Source organism: Pleurodeles waltl, chromosome 1_2, assembly GCF_031143425.1.
Source record: "Pleurodeles waltl isolate 20211129_DDA chromosome 1_2, aPleWal1.hap1.20221129, whole genome shotgun sequence".
NCBI classification, from domain to species: Eukaryota; Metazoa; Chordata; class Amphibia; order Caudata; family Salamandridae; genus Pleurodeles; species Pleurodeles waltl.
The window spans coordinates 888,634,870-888,657,675 of record NC_090437.1 but is presented as its reverse complement, the minus strand read 5'-3'; the positions used below and the strand labels follow the sequence as shown (position 1 = coordinate 888,657,675).

At 46.9% G+C, this 22,806-nt stretch overlaps 1 protein-coding gene across 2 annotated transcripts in view; it reads left to right on the top strand.

Moving 5' to 3' along the window:
- LRP2BP (LRP2 binding protein) overlaps nucleotides 1-19,359 on the top strand; it is a 222,570-nt gene extending 203,211 nt beyond the window's left edge. For both annotated transcript variants that reach the window (XM_069199666.1, XM_069199657.1), the window contains exon 9: nucleotides 18,876-19,359. In XM_069199666.1, coding sequence (XP_069055767.1) covers nucleotides 18,876-18,941 — 66 coding nt within the window. In that variant the 3' untranslated portion in view covers nucleotides 18,942-19,359. The remainder of the gene's footprint in view (nucleotides 1-18,875) is intronic.
- Nucleotides 19,360-22,806: the final 3,447 nt, after the last annotated feature.

The window sequence follows — 22,806 nt, the reverse complement described above, 5'->3', positions numbered from 1 at the left end:
ACAATCTGCAACTTTCTTGCAACAAAGAAGCAACTCTAAGGACTTCACGTTTCCCGCCGGAAGCGTGAGGCTTTCCACTCTGCACCCAACGCCCCCAGCTCGACCTGCGGAAAACCAACGCTACAGGGAGGACTCCCCGGTGACTGCGAGCCCGTGAATAGCCAGAGACGACCCCTCTGAGCCCCCACAGCGACGCCTGCAGAGGAACTCCAGAGGCTCCCCCTGACCACGACTGCCTGTAACAAGGGACCCGACACCTGGAACCAACACTGCACCCGCAGCCCCCAGGACCAGAAGCAACCGAACTCCAGTGCAGGAGCGACCCCCAGGCCACCCTCTGCCTAGCCCAGGTAGTGGCTACCCCGAGGAGCCCCCACTGTGCCTCCCTGCATCGTTGAAGAGACCCCCGGGTCTCCCCATTGCTTTCAATACAAAACCCGACGCCTGTTTGCACTCTACACCCGGCCGCCCCTGTGCCGCTGAGGGTGTACTTTCTGTGCCTGCTTGTGTCCCGCCTGGTGCCCTACAGAACCCCCCTGGTCCACCCCCGAGGACGCGGATACTTACTTGCTGGCAGACTGGAACCGTGGCACCCCTGTTCACCATTGAAGCCTATGTGTTTTGGGCACCTCTTTGACCTCTGCATCTGACCGGCCCTGAGCTGCTGGTGTGGTAACTTTGGGGTTGCCTTGAACCCCCAACGGTGGGCTACCTTGGACCCAACTTTGAACCCTGTAAGTGTTTTACTTACCTGTGAACTTAATTACTTACCTCCCCCAGGAACTGTTGATTTTTGCAGTGTCCACTTTTAAAATAGCTTATTGCCATTTGTGCCAAAACTGTACATGCTATTATGATTATTCCAAGTTCCTAAGATACCTGAGTGAAATACCTTTCATTTGAAGTATTACTTGTAAATCTTGAACCTGTGGTTCTTAAAATAAACTAGGAAAATATATTTTTCTCTATAAAAACCTATTGGCCTGGAGTAAGTCTTTGAATTTGTGTTCCTCATTTATTGCCTGTGCGTGTACAACAAATGCTTAACACTACCCTCTGATAAGCCTACTGCCCGACCACACTACCACAAAATAGAGCATTAGAATGATCTCTTTTTGCCAATATCTTACCTCTAAGGGGAACTCTTGGACTCTGTGCACACTATCTCTTACTTTGAAATAGTACATACAGAGCCAACTTCCTACATTGGTGGATTAGCGGTGGGGTACAAGACTTTGCATTTGCTGGACTACTCAGCCAATACCTGATCACACGACTAAATTCCATAAATTGTCATTAGAAACTGATTTTTTAAATTTGAGCAATTTTTCTAAATTTTTAAAAGTCCTGCTACGGCCTTGTGTTAGTCCCTGTTAGCATTTCTTTTAGAGTTTAAAAGTTTTGAAAAAGTTTGGATAAAGTTCTAGAGATAGTTTTAGATTCTTAAAAAGCATCCCAACTTTTAGAGAAATAATGTCTAATACAGAAGAGATGGTGGTGGAGCTCAACCTCACCCCTTACCTGCATTTTAGGATGTCAGAGTTAAAGACTCTCTGTAAAATTAAAAAGATACAAACTGGCTCAAACCCTACCAAAGTACAGCTCCAGGAGCTTTTGGCAGAGTTTGCTAGAGACAACCCCTCTGAAGACAACCTTACAGAGGGGGAAGCTAGTGACCAGGAGGATCATTTCCCCCCTCCTGTCCTAGTTAGGGAGACCAGGGTTTCTCAAACTCTGACTCCACAAGTGATAGTCAGAGATGCTGCTTCTCCCACAGGGGAGTCCAACAGCTCTGTAAGCATTGAGGGCAGCCTCAATGAAGATGACCTCCTGCTAGCTAGGATGGCCAAAAGATTGGCTTTGGAGAAACAGCTCCTAGCCATAGAAAGGGAAAGACAAGAGATGGGCTTAGCTCCCATCAATGGTGGCAGCAACTTAAATAGGGTCAGAGAAACTACTGACATGCTAAAAATCCCCAAAGGGATTGTAAGAAAATATGAAGATGGTGATGATATCACCAAGTGGTTCACAGCTTTTGAGAGGGCTTGTGCAACCAGAAAAGTAAACACATCTCACTGGGGTGCTCTCCTTTGGGAAATGTTCACTGGAAAGTATAGGGCTAGACCCCTCACACTCTCTGGAAAAGATGCAGAATCCTATGACCTCATGAAGGCTACCCTGATTGAGGGCTTTGGATTCTCAACTGAGGAGTACAGGATTAGGATCAGGGGGGCTCAAAAATCCTCAAGCCAGACCTGGGTTGATTTTGTTGACTTCTGAGTCAAAACACTGGATGGCTGGATTAATGGCAGTGGTGTAAATGATTATGAAGGGCTGTATAATTTGTTTATGAAGGAACACTTTTAAAGTAATTGTTTCAATGATAAACTGCATCAGCATCTAGTAGACCTAGGTCCAATTTCTCCCCAAGAATTGGGAAAGAAGGCAGACGATTGGGTCAAGACTAGGGTGACCAAGACTTCCACAGGGGGTGACCAAAAGAAAGGGGTCACAAAGACTCCCCAAGGGAAGAGTGTTGAGACATCCAAGGGAAAAAGTAAAGAGTCTTCTACAGGGCCCCAAAAACCTGCTCAGGAGGGAGGGTCCAAAGCCTCTTCACAATCCTCATTTGGGTACAAGGGTAAAAACGGCATGGTGTCGTAGCTGTAATCAGCAGGGACACCAAACTGGAGACAAGGCCTGTCCCAAGAAAGGTTCCACTTCTACTACTACTCCAGTTAGCACTGGAATAGCCAGTCTCCAGGTGGGATCAACAGTGTGCCCAGAGCAAATCAGAGTCCACACTGAAGCTACATTAGTCTCTGAGGGTGGGGTGGACCTAGCCACACTAGCTGCCTGGCCTCCTAACATGAAAAAATACAGGCAGCAGCTCTTTATTAATGGGACTAGTGTAGAATCCCTGAGGGATACAGGTGTCAGTGTCACAATGGTGACAGACAAACTGGTTTCCCCAGGACAATACCTGACTGGACAAACTTATCCAGTCACCAACGCTGACAATCAGACTAAAGTACATCCCATGGCTATTGTAACTTTAGAATGGGGAGGGGTCACTGGCCTGAAACAGGTGGTAATCTCTTCTGCTGTACCAGTTGAATGTCTGCTTGGAAATGATCTGGAGTCCTCAGCATGGGCTGAGGTAGAATTCAAAACCCATGCAGCCATGCTGGGTATCCCTGAACGGGTGTGTGTCAAGACAAGAGCACAGTGCAAGGTTCAGGGTGAAAAAGAAGTGTTGGAATCTGGAATAATGGCCCAACCCTCCAAGAGAAAAGGAAAGAAGACTGGGGAACCAGCTTCAGCCCAAAAGAAAAAAAACCTCTCTTCTCAGGAAGAAGTTCTCTCCCCTGAGGGAACTGAGCCTATAGAGTTTGAACTTTATCAGGTTGACCTCTTGGGCCCAGGGGGACCCACAAGGGAACAACTGTGCAAGGGGCAAGAAACATGTCTCTCTCTTGAAGGCCTTGGGCAGCAAGCTGCTGAGGAAACAAAAGGAAATGTCTGTGGAACCCAAAGGGTCTATTGGGAAGATGGACTCCTTTACACTGAGTTTAGGGAGTTCATTCTGACCTTAGCCCATGACATTCCGCTTGCTGGGCATTTGGGACAAACCAAGACTTGGGAGAGGTTAGTCAACCATTTCTATTGGCCCAACATGTCCCAGAAAGTAAAGGAGTTTTGTGCCTCCTGTGCCACCTGTAAAGCCAGTGGTAACACAGGTGCCCACCCAAAGGCCCCCCTCATTCCACTTCCAGTGGTGGGGTCCCCTTTGAAAGAGTGGGAGTGGATATAGTGGGTCCACTTGAACCTCCCAAAGCCTCAGGGAATCAGTATATCCTAGTAGTAGTGGATCATGCTACTAGGTACCCTGAAGCAATTCCCCTTAGGTCCACTACTGCCCCTGCAGTAGCCAAAGCACTCATTGGTATCTTTACCAGAGTGGGATTTCCTAAGGAGGTGGTTTCTGACAGAGGTACCAACTTCATGTCAGCTTACCTGAAACATATGTGGAATGATTGTGGGGTGACTTACAAATTCACCACACCATACCATCCACAAACCGATGGTCTTGTGGAAAGATTCAACAAGACATTGAAGGGCATGATCATGGGGTCCCTGGAAAGCTCAAAAGGAGATGGGATGTCCTCTTGCCATGTCTGCTTTTCGCCTACAGAGAGGTGCCTCAGAAGGGAGTAGGGTTTTCCCCCTTTGAACTTCTGTTTGGCCATCCTGTAAGCGGACCACTAGCTCTTGTGAAGGAAGGCTGGGAGAGACCTCTTCGTGAGCCTAAGCAAGATATAGTGGACTATGTACTAGGCTTATGTTCCAGGATGGCAGAGTACATCGAAAAGGTAAGCAAAAACCTTGAGGCCAGTCAACAGCTCCAGAAGATGTGGTATGACTAAAAGGCTGCTATGGTTGAATTTCAGCCAGGGCAGAAAGTCTGGGTTCTGGAGCCTGTGGCTCCCAGGGTCCTTCAGGACAGATGGAGTGGCCCTTACCCAGTACTAGAGAGGAAGAGTGAGGTCACCTACCTGGTGGACCTAGGCACTAGGAGGACCCCCAAGAGGGTGATCCATGTTAATTGCCTGAAACTCTTCCATTGCAGGGCAGATGTGAACCTGTTGATGGTTACATATGAGGACCAGGAAGCAGAGAGTGAACCTCTCCCTGATCTCCTCTCCACTGACCCTAAAGATGGCACAGTAGATGGAGTGATCTACCCAGACACCCTCTCTGGCCATCAGTAAGCTGACTGCAGGCAAGTCCTCGAGCAGTTTGCTGAGCTCTTTTCCCTAACCCCTGGTCAGACACACCTGTGTACCCATGATGTGGACACAGGAGACAGCATGCCTGTCAAAAACACAATTTTTAGACAGTCTGATCAAGTTAAGGAAAGCATCAAAGTGGAAGTCCACAAGATGCTGGAATTGGGAGTGATTGAGCACTCTGACAGCCCCTGGGCTAGCCCAGTGGTCTTAGTCCCCAAACCTCACACAAAAGATGGCAAGAGAGAGATGAGGTTCTGTGTGGACTACAGAGGACTTAATTCTGTCACCAAGACAGATGCCCATCCCAAGGGCAGATGACTTAATAGACAAATTGGGTGCTGCCAAATACGTAAGTACCTTTGACTTGACAGCAGGGTACTGGCAAATCAGAATGGCACCAGGAGCAAAAGAGAAAATAGCATTCTTTACACCTGATGGGCACTACCAGTTTACTGTGATGCACTTTGGCTTAAAGAATGCCCCTGCCCCCTTCCAAAGGTTGGTGAATCAAGTCCTTGCTGGCTTGGAGTCCTTTAGTGCAGCTTATCTTGATGATATTGCTGTCTTAAGCTCCAACTGGCAGGATCACCTGGTCCACCTGAAGAAGGTTTTGCAGGCCCTGCAAGCAGAAGGCCTCTCTATCAAGGCATCTAAATATCAAAAGCTCACCCCCTTTGTTACAGTGCCACAGGGCATCCCAGCTAGTGGAGATGACAGGGCATCCCAGCTAGTGGAGATGACAGGGCATCCCAGCTAGTGGAGATGCCCGCCCCTCTGGCCACTGCCCCCACTTTTGGCGGCAAGGCTGGAGGAGATAATGAGAAAAACAAGGAGGAGTCACCCACCAGTCAGGACAGCCCCTAAGGTGTCCTGAGCTGAGGTGACCCTTACTTTTAGAAATCCTCCATCTTGTAGAAGGACGATTCCCCCAGTAGGATTAGGGATGTGCCCCCCTCTCCACAGGGAGGAGGCACAAAGAGGGTGTAGCCACCCTCAAGGACAGTAGCCATTGGGTACTGCCCTCCCAGACCTAAACACACCCCTAAATTCAGTATTTAGGGGCCCCCAGAACCTAGGAAACTAGATTCCTGCAACCTTAACAAGAAGAAGGACTGCTGACCTGAAGACCTGCAGTGAAGACGGAGACGACAACTGCTTTGGCCCCAGCCCTACCGGCCTGTCTCCCAACTTCGAAGAAAACTGCAACAGCAACGCATCCAACAGGGACCAGCGACCTCTGAAGCCTCAGAGGACTGCCCTGCAACCAAGGGCCAAGAAACTCCTGTGAACAGCGGCCCTGTTCAACAATCTGCAACTTTCTTGCAACAAAGAAGCAACTCTATGGACTTCACGTTTCCCACCGGAAGCGTGAGACTTTCCACTCTGCCCCCAACACCCCTGGCTCGACCTGCAGAAAACCAACACTACAGGGAGGACTCACCGGTGACTGCGAGCCCGTGAGTAGCCACAGACGACCCCCCTGAGCTCCCACAGCGACGCCTGCCGAGGAAATCCAGAGGCTCCCCCTGAGCGCGACTGCCTGGAACCAGGTACCCGACGCCTGGAACCAACACTGCACCCGCAGCTCCCAGGACTGGAAGGAACCGAACTCCAGTGCAGGAGCGACCCCCAGGCGAGCCTCTGCCTTGCCCAGGTGGTGGCTACCCCGAGGAGCCCCCCCTGTGCCTGCCTGCATCATTGAAGAGACCCCCGGGTCTCCCCATTGCTTTCAATACAAAACCTGACGCCTGTTTGCACTCTGCACCCAGCCGCCTCTGTGTCGCTGAGGGTGTACTTTCTGTGCCTGCTTGTGTCCCCCCCGGGGCCCTACAAAACCACCCTGGTCTGCCCCCCGAGGACACAGGTGCTTACCTGCTGGCAGACTGGAACCAGGGCACCCATGTTCTCCATTGAAGCCTATGTCTTTTGGGCACCTCTTTGACCTCTGCACCTGACCGGCCCTGAGCTGCTGGTGTGGTACCTTTGGGGTTGCCTTGAACCCCCAACAGTGGGCTACTTTGGACCCAACTTTGAACCCTGTAAGTGTTTTACTTACCTGTGAACTTAACAATTACTTACCTCCCCCAGGAACTGTTGATTTTTGCACTGTGTCCACTTTTAAAATAGCTTATTGACATTTTGCCAAAACTGTACATGCTATTGTGATTATTCAAAGTTCCTAAGATACCTGAGTGAAATACCTTTCATTTGAAGTATTAATTGTAAATCTTGAACCTGTGGTTCTTAAAATAAACTAAGAAAATATATTTTTCTATATAAAAACCTATTGGCCTGGAGTAAGTCTTTGAGTGTGTTCCTCATTTATTGCCTGTGTGTGTACAACAAATGCTTAACACTACCCTCTGATAAGCCTACTGCTCGACCACACTACCACAAAATAGAGCATTAGAATTATCTCTTTTCGCCACTATCTTACCTCTAAGGGGAACCCTTAGACTCTGTGCACACTATTTCTTACTTCGAAATAGTATATACAGAACCAACTTCCTACACCGAGCCACAGTGGCGGTGGCCTCGTTTAGCTGGGGGAGTGGCAGCCCATGCTCGTCTGACACGACAAGGGGAACCGAAGGTTCGTACTCTGAGGCGGAGTTGGCAGGATCGGCTGCGACAAGCTTGGAACTACCCGCAGTGACACCAGGCACCTCGGACTGCATCATATGATGGCTTATCCTGACAATTGGCATTTGATATCTGAACTTTCGTCGGTCATCAGACCCGCGGCTCCCGCGACTCGCGAGGCTGGCAGCAAAACATTTAAACTAGCACCGGGCCACGGGCTTGATTCCTCGGAGGGCTCGAGAGATCTTACCTACGTGCCCACCTAGAATCAATTCATGTTTGACACAGTTTGGATGGGGAACTGTTCCGCCTCCTGTCCTGGGGAAGGGGAGTTAAGGGTGTTCTGGTTGTTTATAGAGGGAAATGTTTTCAGCTTTACCTGTGATGTGGCAGCACCTACAAAAAGCACTGGTCTAGGTCACCTGGTCGCGTGGCGGTTGCGCGGAGGGAGGTGGTCAGAGGGCTTCTGCAATAAGTGACCTGCAGGGATATAAGGTAACCTCCTGGAACATAAGAGGGATTCACAATATGACCAAGCGGTGCAAGGTATATTCCTATTTACGCAGAAGAGGGGCACACATATCAATGTTGCAGGAGACTCATCTGATGGCCGCTGAGGGCACAGCACTGCAAAGGAGGTGGAGGGGCCAACTATTATACACTACTTACTCAGCATATGCAAGGGGTACCTTGAAATGGATCAGGGCAGGGGTCCCGTTCCAGGTCACTAACACATTAATGGACCCTAGTGGATGATATGTATTGGTCACTGGCCGCCTGGGCGGACAAGATATAACACTGATTAATGTGTATTCTCCTAACATTGACCAGGGAGCATTTCTCAACAAATTATCAACCATACTAGCACCTCACATGCTGCACTCTGTACTGATTGGGGGGGGACTTTAATTGCGTGGCTAACCGTAGCTTAGACTGATCCCACCCACCGCCACGGGAATCCCCAATCAATACGCTCGCTAGGAGGTTCACAGATTGGCAGGCAGAGTGGCATCTGGTAGACATATGGAGAACTCTTAACCCTGTGGCTAGGGAATATTCCCATTACTCTGCTGCCCATGATCTTCACATGCGGCTTGACGCTTTACTGAGCACACCAGAGGTGCACACAGGCGCGAGGGGTAGAATCTCTGGGGAAAACCATTTCTGATCATAACCCGCTCCTATTGCACTTATCATGGGTGCGAGCTGCCACGTGCATACCTTCCTGGAGGCTTAAGCCCGAATCGCTGACGAACCCAGCTTTCCGAGAGCAGATCAGGGGCCATATAACCCACTACCTTGAGGACAACGAGCCAACCGCTCCTTCACCACAGACACTCTGGGAGGCATTTAAGGTAGTGGTGCACGGTTGTTGCATGGTGGCTTTCATCGGGATTAGAGGGTCCTTATTGTGAGATATCATGAACGCAGAGAAAGACCTTAGGTCACTGGAAAAACTTTCACCTGATCATCTGGAGAGGTGGGGAGGAAAGCGCGAGGCCAGGGAAAAAGTGGCGGAGAACACTGAGACGCTAAGATGTTTTGACTATAAGCAGTACACCGCAAGGGTCCACTCTGAAAGGGATAAAGCGGGGGCGCTGCTGGCATGGCTGGCTAACCCCGCCAAAAGAGGGACCCCTATAATGGAGATCACCACCCCACTGGGTGAAAATCTTTATCACTAAGCCGATATAAACTTGTATATTTACGACTATTACCCTGCCCTTTACACTAGCTCGTCCCATGGGACGGGAGAGGAGCTGCAAGACTATCTGTCGGTGCTGCCGCCCCGGGCTCTGACAGAGGAGGAGCGTGAAACCCTGGGCAGGGATATCGGAGGTCGGGTCTGCTATAGCGGGCCTGGCTCATGGAAAGACCCCTGCCACGGATGGACTGCCCATTGAGTTCTATCAAACGTATGCACTGACACTCACCCCCAAGCTGGCGAAGCTGTACAATGAGGCACGAGCGTCCGGCTGTCTCCCGGCTTCGATGGGTGAGGCCTTAATTGTTCCATTGCTCAAGCCAGGCAAACCTCCTGATGATGGGGGAGCATATAGGCCCCTCCCCTTGCTTAACTCGGACTATAAAATATTGAGTCGGGTACTAGCAGCGAGATTACTGCTGTACATGACGCAGCTGGTTCACCTGGACCAAGCGGGATGCATCTCAACCAGGGGCACTGCCCAGAATGTATGCTGGCTACTATCCCTTATGGAGCCGGCGTCCTCTGCTGATCTGGGATCTGCGGTCCTTGCCATAGACATAGAGAAGGCATTTGACAGCCTGGAGTGGGATTACTTATACAAGGTCCTCGTTCACATGGGCCTCGGGAAGGCTTTATTAGTTGGACAAGGCTGCCCGACGCAGACCCCAAGGCAAGGGTTAGAACGGGCACATTCATTTGGGCGCAGTACTCAGTTGGCAGGGGCACCAGACAGGGGTGTCCGTTGTCCCCACTGCTGTTCGCTCCGGCGATGGGGCTGCTCACGCCAGGACAGCTGCCTGGTACCAAGGATTGGTCAGGCGCGTTGGTGACAAGTGATCGCGCTGTATGTGGACGACCTCCTATTATTCCTACAAAATACTGGCCCGGAAAAGGAGTGAGCACAGGCTCTACTGGCACACTTCGGACAGTTGTCGGGATTGCAAGTTAACTGGCAAAAATCGGTTTTATCCCCAATGGCGGCGGGCGCTGTGCCACCAACGGAGCTGGGTGGAGTGACATGGAACTCGCATTGCATCACGTACCTAGGGGTGAGGATATTTCACTCCCAATCAGACATTCTAGATGGCAACATCAGAAGGGCGGTGGGGGCCCTTAGGTCGAACTTCTGTCTTTGGGGTTCGCTCCCTGTATCGGTGGCCTGACAGGTTTCCCTCCTCAAGATGGTGGTGCTAACCCCGGCTGCTGTATGGTTTTGCAGCGTTGCCTCTCTGGGTGCTGCGCACCTTGTTCAGAGAGCTGGACACGGTGATCACCGCGTTTATCTGGAGAGGTCGTAGACGCAGAGTGGCATTGGAGACACTGAAGAAACCCCGTGCGGGGGTGGCCTGGCAGTGCCCGATTTCAAAGCTTACTACCTTGCTGCACAGTTGCAATGGTTGGCGAGGTGGATGGGGGACGGCGGTGCTGGAGAGAATGTAGAGGGCCTGGTGGTTCCCCCTGCTGCTGAGCTGGCCGGAATACTCTTTAATGCCACAGGGAGAGGACCGACGATGCCTATTGAACCCGCCGTTATCTGTAAGTCCTGGAAGCGATGCCTTCGCAAAGCGGGACTGAACATGCCATATTCTACTGATGTGCCATGGTCTTGGCTTCGCTGGCTGCCTGGGGTGGGAGAGAGAAGGGGCCTGCTTACATGGATTGAGGCAGGGGTCACAAGGATAGGGGAGTTATACGGGGGGCAATTTACTACCCTTCGAGGACTTTCGGCAAGAACATGACCTCCCGCAGGGCCATTTCCTCCTACACTAGGCTCTCACCCAGTCAGTTGGGCGACATTGGGGGATGGGGGCTACCGAACCTCCTCAACATACCCTCCGCAATTATTTGCTGACTACAGGGTGCACACATAAAGCAATCACCAGACTCTACAGGGTGATTGGGGGAGAGGAGGGGATTCCCCTGTTAGGACTGAAGCAGAAATGGGAGCAAGATCTGGGGATGCAGATACCAGACACAGACTGGGAACGCATCCTAGAAAGAATGCTCAAGGTGTCCAGAAATGCTAGGTTCCAGCTCATACAGTTTTATGTACTCCACAGAGCTTACCTCACCCCACTTAGATTACGAGATCACCTTGGAATAAAAGATGCGAAATGCCCCCGCTGCAATATGAGGGCGGCGGATTTCCTCCACATGCTGTGGTCCTGTCCCCGACTAGAATCTTACTGGGACACAGTGGTTGCGGAGGTGGCTAACATCACCGAGATGGAGATGGCCGGCACGCCTGCTAGATGCATACTTCATTGGTTCACTCATACACCCAAGAAGGCCACTAGTAGATTTCAAGACCTTGCGTTCATATTAGCCAAGAGAGAGCTGACGAGGAACTGGAAGACCTTGGGGGGTCCGCAGCTCCAAGTCTGGCAAAGAGAGCTAAGAAAATGGACAGAAAGTGAGGGAACAGCGCTATACACAGAGCTAAGAAGGGGTCTGGGATCCCCTGAGATGAAGGAGGCTTGGGATCAGATTGTCATGGCAGTGCAGAGGGAGCACTCGGACCCGGGTGGGGATGCCCCCACACAGGCTGACACACCTGTAGATTGATACCCTTACTAAGGTCTATTGCACAGCACTAAACACAAACAGAGCGGTTCCATGAGCTAGGCAATCAGGACACTCCGCGTAGCTAACACGGCCGGGCAGGACCAGGCACGACCAGACAGGATATGTAGACACCACAGGGCACAAGCTGAGAGGGGAGGGAGGGGATAAGTTTCATATAGGTTGAGCAATATACACTTTCAATAGGTAAGCACAGTCTCAATTATCAAACACATCTCGACCTCGCTAGTACACGTACATTTACACATCAGGCAAGTGCATCGCCAGCCTGACTATTACACCGGCTGTAGAGATACTAAGCCTAATGTAATCTCCTGAGGTAGATGGTAGTTATGACCCTTGAACAAGGGTAATGTTGCCAACTATGTTTATTGCTATGTAAAGTAGAAAATCACTGTTGTTGATACTATTGAGATGCGAAGTGAGAAATGATGGTCTAATCTGCTGGCTGCTGTATGTATTTGTCATTACAGCTTTTCAATAATAAAATAAGTTTACAAAAAAAAAAGGAAGGCAGGATTTACAGAAAACTGTGTCGGTCCGCCGGGAGAGTTGTGATTCACGTGCTACCTCATTTGTGTCAAGCCACGCCCTTTGGTAAAGGTGTATGTGTGGTAAAACTTTTAGCGCAAGGACAGTGTACACACGTGTATACATATATATATATATTTCTACACAGATACATGAATAAAATGTATTTTTATATATACATATATATTATTCATATATCAACCTAAACCCCAAAAAACACTTCCCACACAAAAACACATACCCACCCTAAACCCTAAAAACCCTTACCATCCTAAAACCCATACCCACCCTAAAACCTAAAAAAACACTTACCACCCAAAAACCAAACCTACCCTAAAAACGTCTTACCATCCAAAAACCCATACCCATCATAAAAATACCCTTGCCACCAAAAAATTCACACCCAGCCTAAACCCTAAAAATACCCTTGCCACCAAAAAATCCACACCCATTCTAAACCCTAAAAATACCCTTGCCACCCAAAAACCCATACCCACTCTAAACCCTAAAAATACCCTTGGCACCCAAAAACCCACACTCACCCTAAACTCTAAAAAATACCATAATACCCATGCCACCCAAAAACCCATACCCACCCTAAACCGTAAAAATACCATTGCCACCCAAAAACCCACACCCACCCTAAAACAAACTTACCACTCCAAAACCCATACCCACCCTAAAACCTAAAAATACCCTTACCACCCAAAAACCCATACCTACCCTAAAACCTAAAAACACCCTTATCACCCACAAACCCATACCCACCCTGAACCCTAAAAAAACACTTACCAGCGATAAACCCATACCCACCTAAACCCTAATAAAACACGTACCACCCAAAGCCCTATACTTACCCATATACCCTTACCACACAAAATCCCTTACTCACCCTAAACTCTAAAATTACCCTAAAAAAACCTTTTCCCAATGTGTGTGTGTATGTGTGTATATATGTGTTTATGTGTGTGTGTGTGTGTGTGTGTGTGTGTGTATATATAGATTCACTGAAAAAAACAAATATTACAGGGACATTATAGATAGGCTCACATTTTAAATGTACAAAACCATAGAAATTCACCTGTTATAGGTATTATTACCTCAATTAAATTAGCAATGCTCCCGGGACTTGGCCTACCAGGGGGCTTGAGAATGACGAAGCTTGGAAGCCTGCTCTTCGTTTTTTTTTTTTAATTCACCGAATCTGCTGCGAATTGCGGCGAAAAGGGGGGTGGGGGTCCTCCAGGGCTAAGGGGTCAGGGTTACTCTACCCTGGCCCGTTGTGTTTTTTTGTTTATTTTTATATTCTTTTGTGTGACTCAGCTGAAGCCGAGTCCCAAGATGGCTGCCAACACTTTCTGGTTTTAAGTGTTGCAGAGCTCTGCATTTCCCTGCATGAGCTCGCTTTTTTTAATGAAGTTGTTGCAGCTAGAGATATACAGATTTATGTTCCTTTTAATATCGCATAGCTACTGACCGTATTTACAATCTGTGTACTGAAAGCTAACTTTCTGCCAAATTTGTTGTAATTCCGTCCACTGTTTCGGGCTGTAGTCATGTTCAAAAGTCCTATGGGAATTAGCATGGGAAACACAATTCTTTTGCCCACCACCCCCACTTTTTCTCAGTTCCCGTTTGATGGACCTCCACCCCCCCCCCCCACCCCACAACTTTCTGTGCGCAACTTTATTTACCGGGGCACTTTTTGGGAAAATTACTTGAAGATTTGTCTACCTTTGCCAAAGATATAGGCAAGTCAAAAACGTTTTTTCTATGGAAACATAGTCCTAACTATAACTACCTAAAATACTTAATACTCACTTGTAAAACCTTTACAATGAATATGCCTTTACCATCTATTCCTATACAACGAAATTTTTTGTAATGGTATGCATGGTAAAGGCATATTCATTGTAAAGAAAAGCGTGCATGCGTGGTTAAGCCTGCGTAGTAAAGCCATGCAGGGTTTAGCCTCCATTGAAAATGCTGTTTCCCGTATTCAGGCATATGATTGACAGTCATTAAACCATTGTCCAAATCACAATATAGCATAGACACTACATAGCTCTTTCTACATAATCAGCATATAACAAAGGGTCAGGAATCAGTCAATAGAAACATAGTAGCAGATGTGGACTGCACGCCCCATCCAGCCCCGCTGTTTGCTACAATTGTTCATTTTCAGCCATAACGTTGCCTTTTTCCAGGTACTATTTTTACCCGAGTCATGTGGGCCATTGAATGTACCCTTTTTAGTGTTTTCATTATCCTAAAACTCTATATGGTCTCCAGCTTCATCCTTCTGCACAGAAATACAGTTTCTAATTTCCATTTGCTTGTGCCAATAACAGGAAGAAAAAAGAAGAGAAAGAAGTAAGAGATAGAAGGGTATATTAGAGGGTAAAAAACGTGTAAAATTAAGTGAACAACCTGAGGCGATTAGCTGGGGAGGGAAGAAAGAGAGGAGAGGTAAAGTAAAAGGTGGAAGTGAGAATGAGAGGGGAAATTCTAGTGAGAACATGGGAGTAGAAAAAGGAGGAGCAAGGAGGAGAAGAACTGGGAGAAAGGATGAGTGAGCAGAATGAAGAATAAAATCAGATGTCAAAAGAAAGATTTGAAAAGCGAGAGTTTGACATATGAGGAACAGGTGTTGGAAGGAGGATGTAAAAACAGTATTAAGGGAGAGTAAAATGACAGGGAGAATAACAGCATGAGGAGGAAAAGGAGAAAGACAGTAGAGAGAAGGTGCGAAAGTGGAGTGAGAAAGGGGGAGGAAAACAAGGATGATCTATAGAGAACGTGTGAAGAATAGAGAGAAGGTGCAAAGTGAGAAAGTGGTAGAAATTGGGCCTGTAGTCGGCAGGTGTATACAATCCTAGTCAGGGTAAGTCAGTTACACTCCCTAAATTAATCTGTGCTCACCCTCTGGTAGCTTGGCACAAAGCAGTCAGGCTTAACTTAAGAGGCAATGTGTAAAGTATTTGTGCAATACTTAATTACTGTACCACAGTGAAAGACACCACAAAAAGACTTCACACCAGGTTAGAAAAATAGAGAATATTTACTAAGTAAAACAAGACCAAAACCACAAAAAAGGAAATCAATAAAGAGTTATGCAATTGTTAAGAAATTAGTTCAAAAGCAGTATTAGACTGAGTTCATCTCTGTAAACTTCTCAAGATAGCAGAGCAGCGATTAATCCCCTAAGATCCAAGTTACCGCCACCAGCACATGGAAAAGCTTTTTTGCGGAGTCCCACGCTGTTTAGAGGTAAAGAAATGTGCTCCCATATTAGGCTAATCAGGCAGTCCCTCAGTTCCAGGGAAAGAACCCGGCAAGTGTGTGCTCAGCCCTATTTAGGCAATCGGAAGCGACCCTCACAGCGTTGGTGCAGCATGCCTGCCCCGGGGATAGACACCTCTTTCTGGTCTATGTGAAACTGGAACACTTAAGCCCAACACACGGCCCCAAGTCAGGCTCACACTTACAGGTATTACAGTGGGAGCATTGAGCACAGTGTCTTAGCGGTGTGAAGCCCAGATGCTGACTTACTGGGTGACAAGGTCTTTGAAGTCCTGGCGATCCCTAGCAGAATGAAGGCAAGTCAGCAAGCCATTGGAGTCACTCTGGGGCTAGTTCTCGGTTCCGTGTTGCAGGGCAGAGGTCAAGAGGGTAGCTTAGCAAAGCAGGACAGCAGTTCCTTGAAAAAGTCAGGCACAGCAAAGTGGCAATCCTGCAGCACAGCAACCTTGACTCCAGCAGGGTTCTGTTTAAGTCCAGAAGTGTACTGATTTTAGGGGGTCAGAGACCTAATACGTATACCAAAAAGTGCCTTTGATGTGGGGGATGACTTCAAAATGTTTCTCTGAATTGCCAAGGTCCCCCTTTCAGCCCAGCCCCCACTCCAGACTATCGGTGGGAGGTAATCTGCCCCTTTGTGTGGGCTCAGACCATTACCCTTTGAAGTGTAAGTTTGAGCCCTTCCCAGCCTCCTCCCCAGGAAGACCTATTAGTATGCAGATGATTGCAGATGCAGTTGAGTATCCTTTGTTATTGGTGTCTGAAGGGAATGCACAAGGTAACTGTCACCTAGCCCAGGCCAGGTGTGTATTGGGGACAGGCTGTGGGCACACAGGGCAGTGAGAGCAAATAAATGCTCACAATAATAAATCTGACTTTACCAGTAAAGAGGATTTATCCTTACCATTCCAAAGATACCAAACATACTGCAGCTTATGAGGGGGGGCAGGCTTCACAGTAATGAAAAACGTCTTTGGGAGTTTTTTTATTAGTAGGACTTGTAAATATTAAAAGTACATGTTCTGCCTTTTACTTATACGATGCCCTGCCCTATGGGCTACCTAGGGCCTACCTTAGAGGTTACATATATGTAAGAAAAGGGAATTTAAGTCTTGGAAAGAGGTTTTGAATGCCAAGTCGAAGTGGCAGTGAAACTGCACACACAGGCTCTGCAGTGGCAGGCCTGAGACATGTTTACAGGGCTACTTAAGGGGGTGGCTCAGTCAGTGCTGCAGGCCCACTAGTAGTGTTTAATTTACACGCCCTGGCCTGGTTATATGGTATACCACTTTACAAAGGACTTGCATGTAAATTAAACATGCCAGCTGTGGATACACCAATGTTACCATGCTTAGTGGAGAAGCACATTCACTTTAGCACTGGTTAACGGTGGTAAAGTGCTCAGCGTCGTAAGGAAAACAACAAGATATAACAACAAAATAGGACGTGAAAGGCCAAAGATCTGGGTTAAGACCACTAAGTATATCATATATAACAGGAAGAACGATAGAAATTAGTAAAAAAAAGGAGTAGAAATGTGAAAAGAAAGGTTTGAGAAGGGAGAATTCGACATAAGGAAAAGGTGTTGAAAGGAGGATGTAGAAACAGTATTAAGGAACAGTAAAATGACGTAGATTAACAGTATGAGGAGCAAAAGCAAAAAGACAATAGAGAGAAGGTTGCAGGAGTAGAGTGAGAAAGGGGGTAGGACAAGGATGATATATAAAGTGTGAAAAATAGAAAAGGTTCAAATAGGGGAAGAAAGAAAGAAATTAGTAAAAATAGGAATAGAAATGTTGTTGTGAAGAGTTTGAGACCATGTGCCCACGTTACTTATTGCTGTTTTAGCCAAACCCCTGATTAAAAAGGCCCGTTTCCTAGGAAAAGAAGGTATGCATGTTGTTCATGGACACTTACTAGCAGTTGGTAAGGGTACTGCTTGAACAATGTGCCTAGTGCCTGAACACTGACCAGCATCTACCTGCAATATAGAAACTATTATTATAGGAAAGACTCCACAGCTATCTGAATTTATGTTGACTTTTTTTTATATTGTTACGATTTGTTTTTGTCCTTCGTTAAGCAACATGACTTTCAAATGTTGCAGTTAGTCTGATGGCAAAATGACAGTCTAGATGGGCAATGTAGATGCTTGTACTTTATTTCTCCTGAATAGTATCTTTCAAGTTACAGGCTTTGTTTGAGGGTGAGATTCACTGCTGTCATGGCGAAACAGCTCTGCTAGCCCAGAACGGTGATTCTTCTAGCCCTTTATCCAACTTCAGGTTTTCCAGAACTGCAAACAAAAGTGCATGAGGGCTTCTCCACTGGAAGGTGCCAAGGAAAGACCCTGCCTCATTCTCTGGAAGTCCATGTGGTCCAATGCTTCTCAGAAGGGTGCTTGTTGTGTCTCAGTGGTCTTTTTTTATGTCAACGCTCCTGTTTCCATTCTCAGCACCACAGGATTTCATGGATCAGAGTAACTCAGTAATGTGTGTCCTATGCACCAGATTTTAGTTCACCAAGCTCAGTCTTTGGTGCCTTTGCCGGTTTCCTTCTATAGGTGACTGGATTCATCATGCTGGCCCCTTTTTGACCCTGGTGCAATGGTGGTGAGAGTGATCAGGGTAATAAAGACTGGCCTAATGTCTGATGAATCCCTCTCACGTGCTGATCATATGATTACATTGCAAAGGAGCTCCGAATTTCATTCGAGCTTTCTAAGCAACATTTGAAACCTTGTATAGGCTAAAGGCCAAAAGAGCATCTAGCCCCATTGTTTATTGGCTGTTAGATCAGATCAACAGTTTTCACTAGGGTATAGCATAAATACGAGGTTCGGGATTTTGGCTTTCTTTTCTTCAGAGGTGTCATCCAGCCGACTGTTTAAATGTATTGAGGTTTTCTAGAAATATACAGGGGAACTTGTGGTGGCAACCCTTCCAGACAGTGAAAAGTCCACAACTGTTTGTGGGAAGAAGTACGTACCGCAGGAGGTATTGGTTGAAGACACAAATGTATCCTCTGCTGTCTGTTAGAGAAACACATTGTTGGCCTCCTTTGTTAGGATACAAAATATGTGGATACCACCATATTCACTGCCGTCTATTGCTACAGTTCGGGAAAAAACAAGCAGGATATGATTACAACGCACTAATGGTATTACTGCAAATATGTACTTACATTGAATCTTAAGCTTTGTATTTCCTTTCTAAGTTAGTCTTTTTTTTGAGGAAGTTTGAGATTGAGTATTTGTTTTGAGAAAACGTGCCTTTGCCAGTTAATCTCCTCCATCACAAGTACCCACGGAGTGTATTAAGATACCTTTTAAAACCATGTCTTCATCTAAGACCTAACCTCACTGTGTTTGTTTTAAGGCCTATCACCTAGATGCAGATGTAGCAGCGGATCTACACTTTGAAGTCATCTATGGAACAATTTAGGATGTAGGAGCCGCCTCGACTTTCCATCTCGTGTAGTGAACATTCCACAGTGACGTCGCTTTGGATGCTTTTGATCGTTTCACCGATCACCTTTTCAATGTTAATCATGTCTTCATAAACCATGGGATTTGGCGTTAATATCAAAATGTTTCGTTATTATTCTCCAGGCTCTTTTATTTCGGATTGCTTTTGGTGATGTTTGTTCAGCCAAAGTCAACGAGTCTTACCCAGATTCCCAACGAATATCATGTAAAGCTTTATACATGAGAGCCCTCTCAGTAATTGCAGGACAACGTGGATTAACTACTGCACCTTCTTGTTAGGTTATTTATTTGCAATACATATAGGGATTTTGTTTTGCAAACATGCCTGTGTATCTCAAAATATCCCTTTGTGAGAATAAAAACATCAATTCGTACTTTGTATCAATCATCTTTAATGAAAATCCTGTTTTGACTTTTAAATCGCTGCAGGTACACATTCAGACACTATTATAAAACACCGAAATTCTACGAGTTCTGTCTATGCCGTAAGGAAAGATTGAAGAGGCTAGAGAGGGCCTTGTGGGATCCTTCGCAGCAAATACTGGAGTGAAACGTTTTTTATTTTGAAAAAATGCCATCGAGGGATATAACTCACCGTGTATTCCTTCAAAGCAATGACTGTAAACTTGTGGCTTTCTTGGGACACGGTTGTGCCGTTTGAAATGTAAAACTTGCAGAACACACTAGGAACCAATCAGTGACCTTATTGGCGAAACGCTAGGCCAAGAAGACTACCATAAAATATCTGTTGGTTGATTTTCGCATTTTAGGCTTCAGTAAAATTAGAACATTCCTGCTGCAAAAACATTTCCTTATATGCACTATGTTTTGAATTTGTTTCTTCGCAAATGACCATTGCTGTTATCTAAATGTCTTATGAAGAAAGGGTTCTAGCTTACGCATTACAGTTTCCAGAATTGTCTGTTGGGCTTGCTTGTGACTGGCTAGCCTGCTCCACTATTTCAAGTTATAACAAGCATTGGCAAAGCCAGTAGGTCTCGCCTATGCAAGAGCTATTGACTGCGCCAATGTGTTTTCGCCATGTTGTACACCCATGTGGCTGATGTCGGCATGACTGAAAGTTAGTGGCGTAGAGGAGAATGGCATGGAGTGTTGCAAAGTGGAATGGCAAAGAGTGGCAGAGTGTTGTGTATTGGAGTGGCAGTGTGGAGTTGCATAGAGTGGCATACACTGGCATGGCAGTAGAGTGGACTGCTGTAGAGTGCATTGGCATAGAATGTTTCAGAGTATAGTTGCACTGAGTGCAGTGGCATTGAATACAGCGGTGTAGAAAGCAGTGGCATAGATTAGAGTGGTGCATAGTAGAGCTTAGTGGCATAGAGCAAAGTGGCGCAGAACAAGTGTGGCGGAGAGCAAATGTGGCATAGAGCAAGTGTGGCACAGAGTAGGAGAGAGTAGAGTGGCACAGAGTAGAAGAGAGTAGTGTGGCACAGAGCAGAAGAGAGTAGAGGGGCACAGAGTAGAGTAGTGCAGAGTAGAATAGAGTGAAGTGGCGTAGAGTGGTGCAGAGTGGAGCAGCATAGAGTGGTGCAGAGCATAGTGCCGTAGAGGGAATTTGAGCAGAGCAGTGGTTCCCAACCTGTGATCCAGGGACCCCTGGGAGTCCATGAAGTCTCCTCAGGGGGTCCACGACTGCTTAGAAAATTCAATAATATTAACAGATTAGGTCCCCAGCTTTCAGTAATGACTCAGTTGGGGGTCCCCAGATTCCAATAATGATTAATTGGGGGTCTGCAGGTTCCAGTATTGATAAAGTGGGGGTCCACAGAAGTCAAAAGGTTGGGAACCACTGGCGTTGAGAGTTGCAGAATATAGTGGCACTGAATGCAGTAAAGTTGCACAGGCATAGAGTGGAGCAGAGTAGTACAGAGTAGAGTGCAGTGGTCTGGTTTGCCATGGTGTACAGAGTGCAGTGGCACAGAGTAGGGGGACCTGATGCTTTTAAACCTCTTTGCGTCCTTCTACATCATCCATCGCTCCATTGTGTGCTCCCTAGTCTCTGGATCATGCCCTGATCTGCTGATGCTACGTTGCATTGATAGGAAGCAGATGGCAGGACTTTCCCTGCTGCTCTGCCTACTATTACTTGTGGTGTCTCCTATGGATTGTTACTGACAACACTCTGCAGGCATCCAACACAACAGCCGTGCCTTGCTAAGACCTGGCATCAGGCACTTTGTATTACTGGAGGTTTCAGCACCCTCACTTAGAGACATTGGCAATATACCAGAAGACGAGAACCCACATCATGGATGCTGTGCAGTACGGCGACAAGCAATTGGGAAAGTGAATTGGTGTCAGAGACCTATTGGCTTTGCCAATGCTTGTCTAATCTGCTACAGGCTGATGCATAAACCCGCAAAATTGACTGCAGTTTTGCATCTGCTTACTGCAGATGGGAAAACGGGGCATTTTCCCATCCCTGGTTAGAAAGGCTTATCCATGTGAGCACATGGCCAAGACTACCATAATTCACAACCCTGAGCTTCACTCTTTCAGTTTTCTACGTAGCTGTGGGCATTGGGCCAGATGCCATCACCCCTGCCTACTATGAGTTATTTGGGGGGGTCTCGTTCTATAACATTCCCTCTACTGGGCATTTTTTAAATTCCATGTTGAATAAAACTTAGGCCCATAGTTATACTTTTTTAGCGCCACATTTGTGCCGCTTTTTAACGCAAAATACTATTGTATTTTGTAAGTTTGCACTGCTTTTGCATCAGAAAATGATGCAAATGCGGTGCTAAAAAAATATAAATATGGGCCTTAATGCCTGCATTAATCACATTTTAATGACAATTGCAGCATAGTAACGTGATAAAATACAACCTCATTTTGAACATCGTATTGGACACAGGCTGCAGATATTTTGTCTATACTCAAGGAGTGGTAACTCAAATGGAAAACAGGAAGGGTTTTGTAAAGATGAATGCAATGCCTGTTATATAGTGGTGGCATTCGAGATCTTCACGTGCTATTGTTCTGCCTAGCGTTGGCAATCACACCTAGGAGATTCCTAAGAACTAAGGGCCAGATTTACTAAAGAGTGGCGCAGCGCGGTGGCGCGACAAAATTTGCAGCGCTGCGCTGTGTCACCTTAGAAACTAAGGGATGTGCCGTATTTACTAAAATACACCGCACTCCTGTGTTTCCCCCTGCGTTGGCACTAAATCTAGCTGCCAGTGCCAATGCAGGCATCCTTGCACTATAGTGCAAGGGTGTCTGCGTTGAGGCGATTGATTGTTTATGTGCAAGATGGTGTCCCTTCCTGCACGTAATCTACAATGGCGATTTGGCACTTCTATGTGTGCTGCAGAATGCAGCACACATAGAAGTATCAAATCATAATTTTTAATGATTGTTTATGTGCAGGAAGGGACACCTTCCTGCACATAAATATTAATTAATGGCCTTTTGCTCTTTATATGTGTGCTGCAGAGGAGGAAATAAAAGTATTCATCTTTTTTGTGCCATGCTAACACCACCCCTGGTGTGGTGTTAGTTTTTGGTGCTGCCAGAGATTTATGCCTTCTTGTAAATCTGGGGCAGCATCAAAAGCTATGGGTGTTACTGTGGAACGGCCACAGCAACACCCATCAGTCACTTGTAGAGCAAGGCTTGTCACCCATGGGGACGCAAAGCACTGTTGTGGGCATGCTGATCACCCATTGCATGCCCCTCTGATGAAGAAAACTGCATCAGAGTGGCCTGTGTTTACAAGGTGGGGTTAAGCCACAAAACTTGGCTTAACGGGTGCATTGTAAATGTGGTGCACTGCACAGCGCCACCAGAGCGTCACA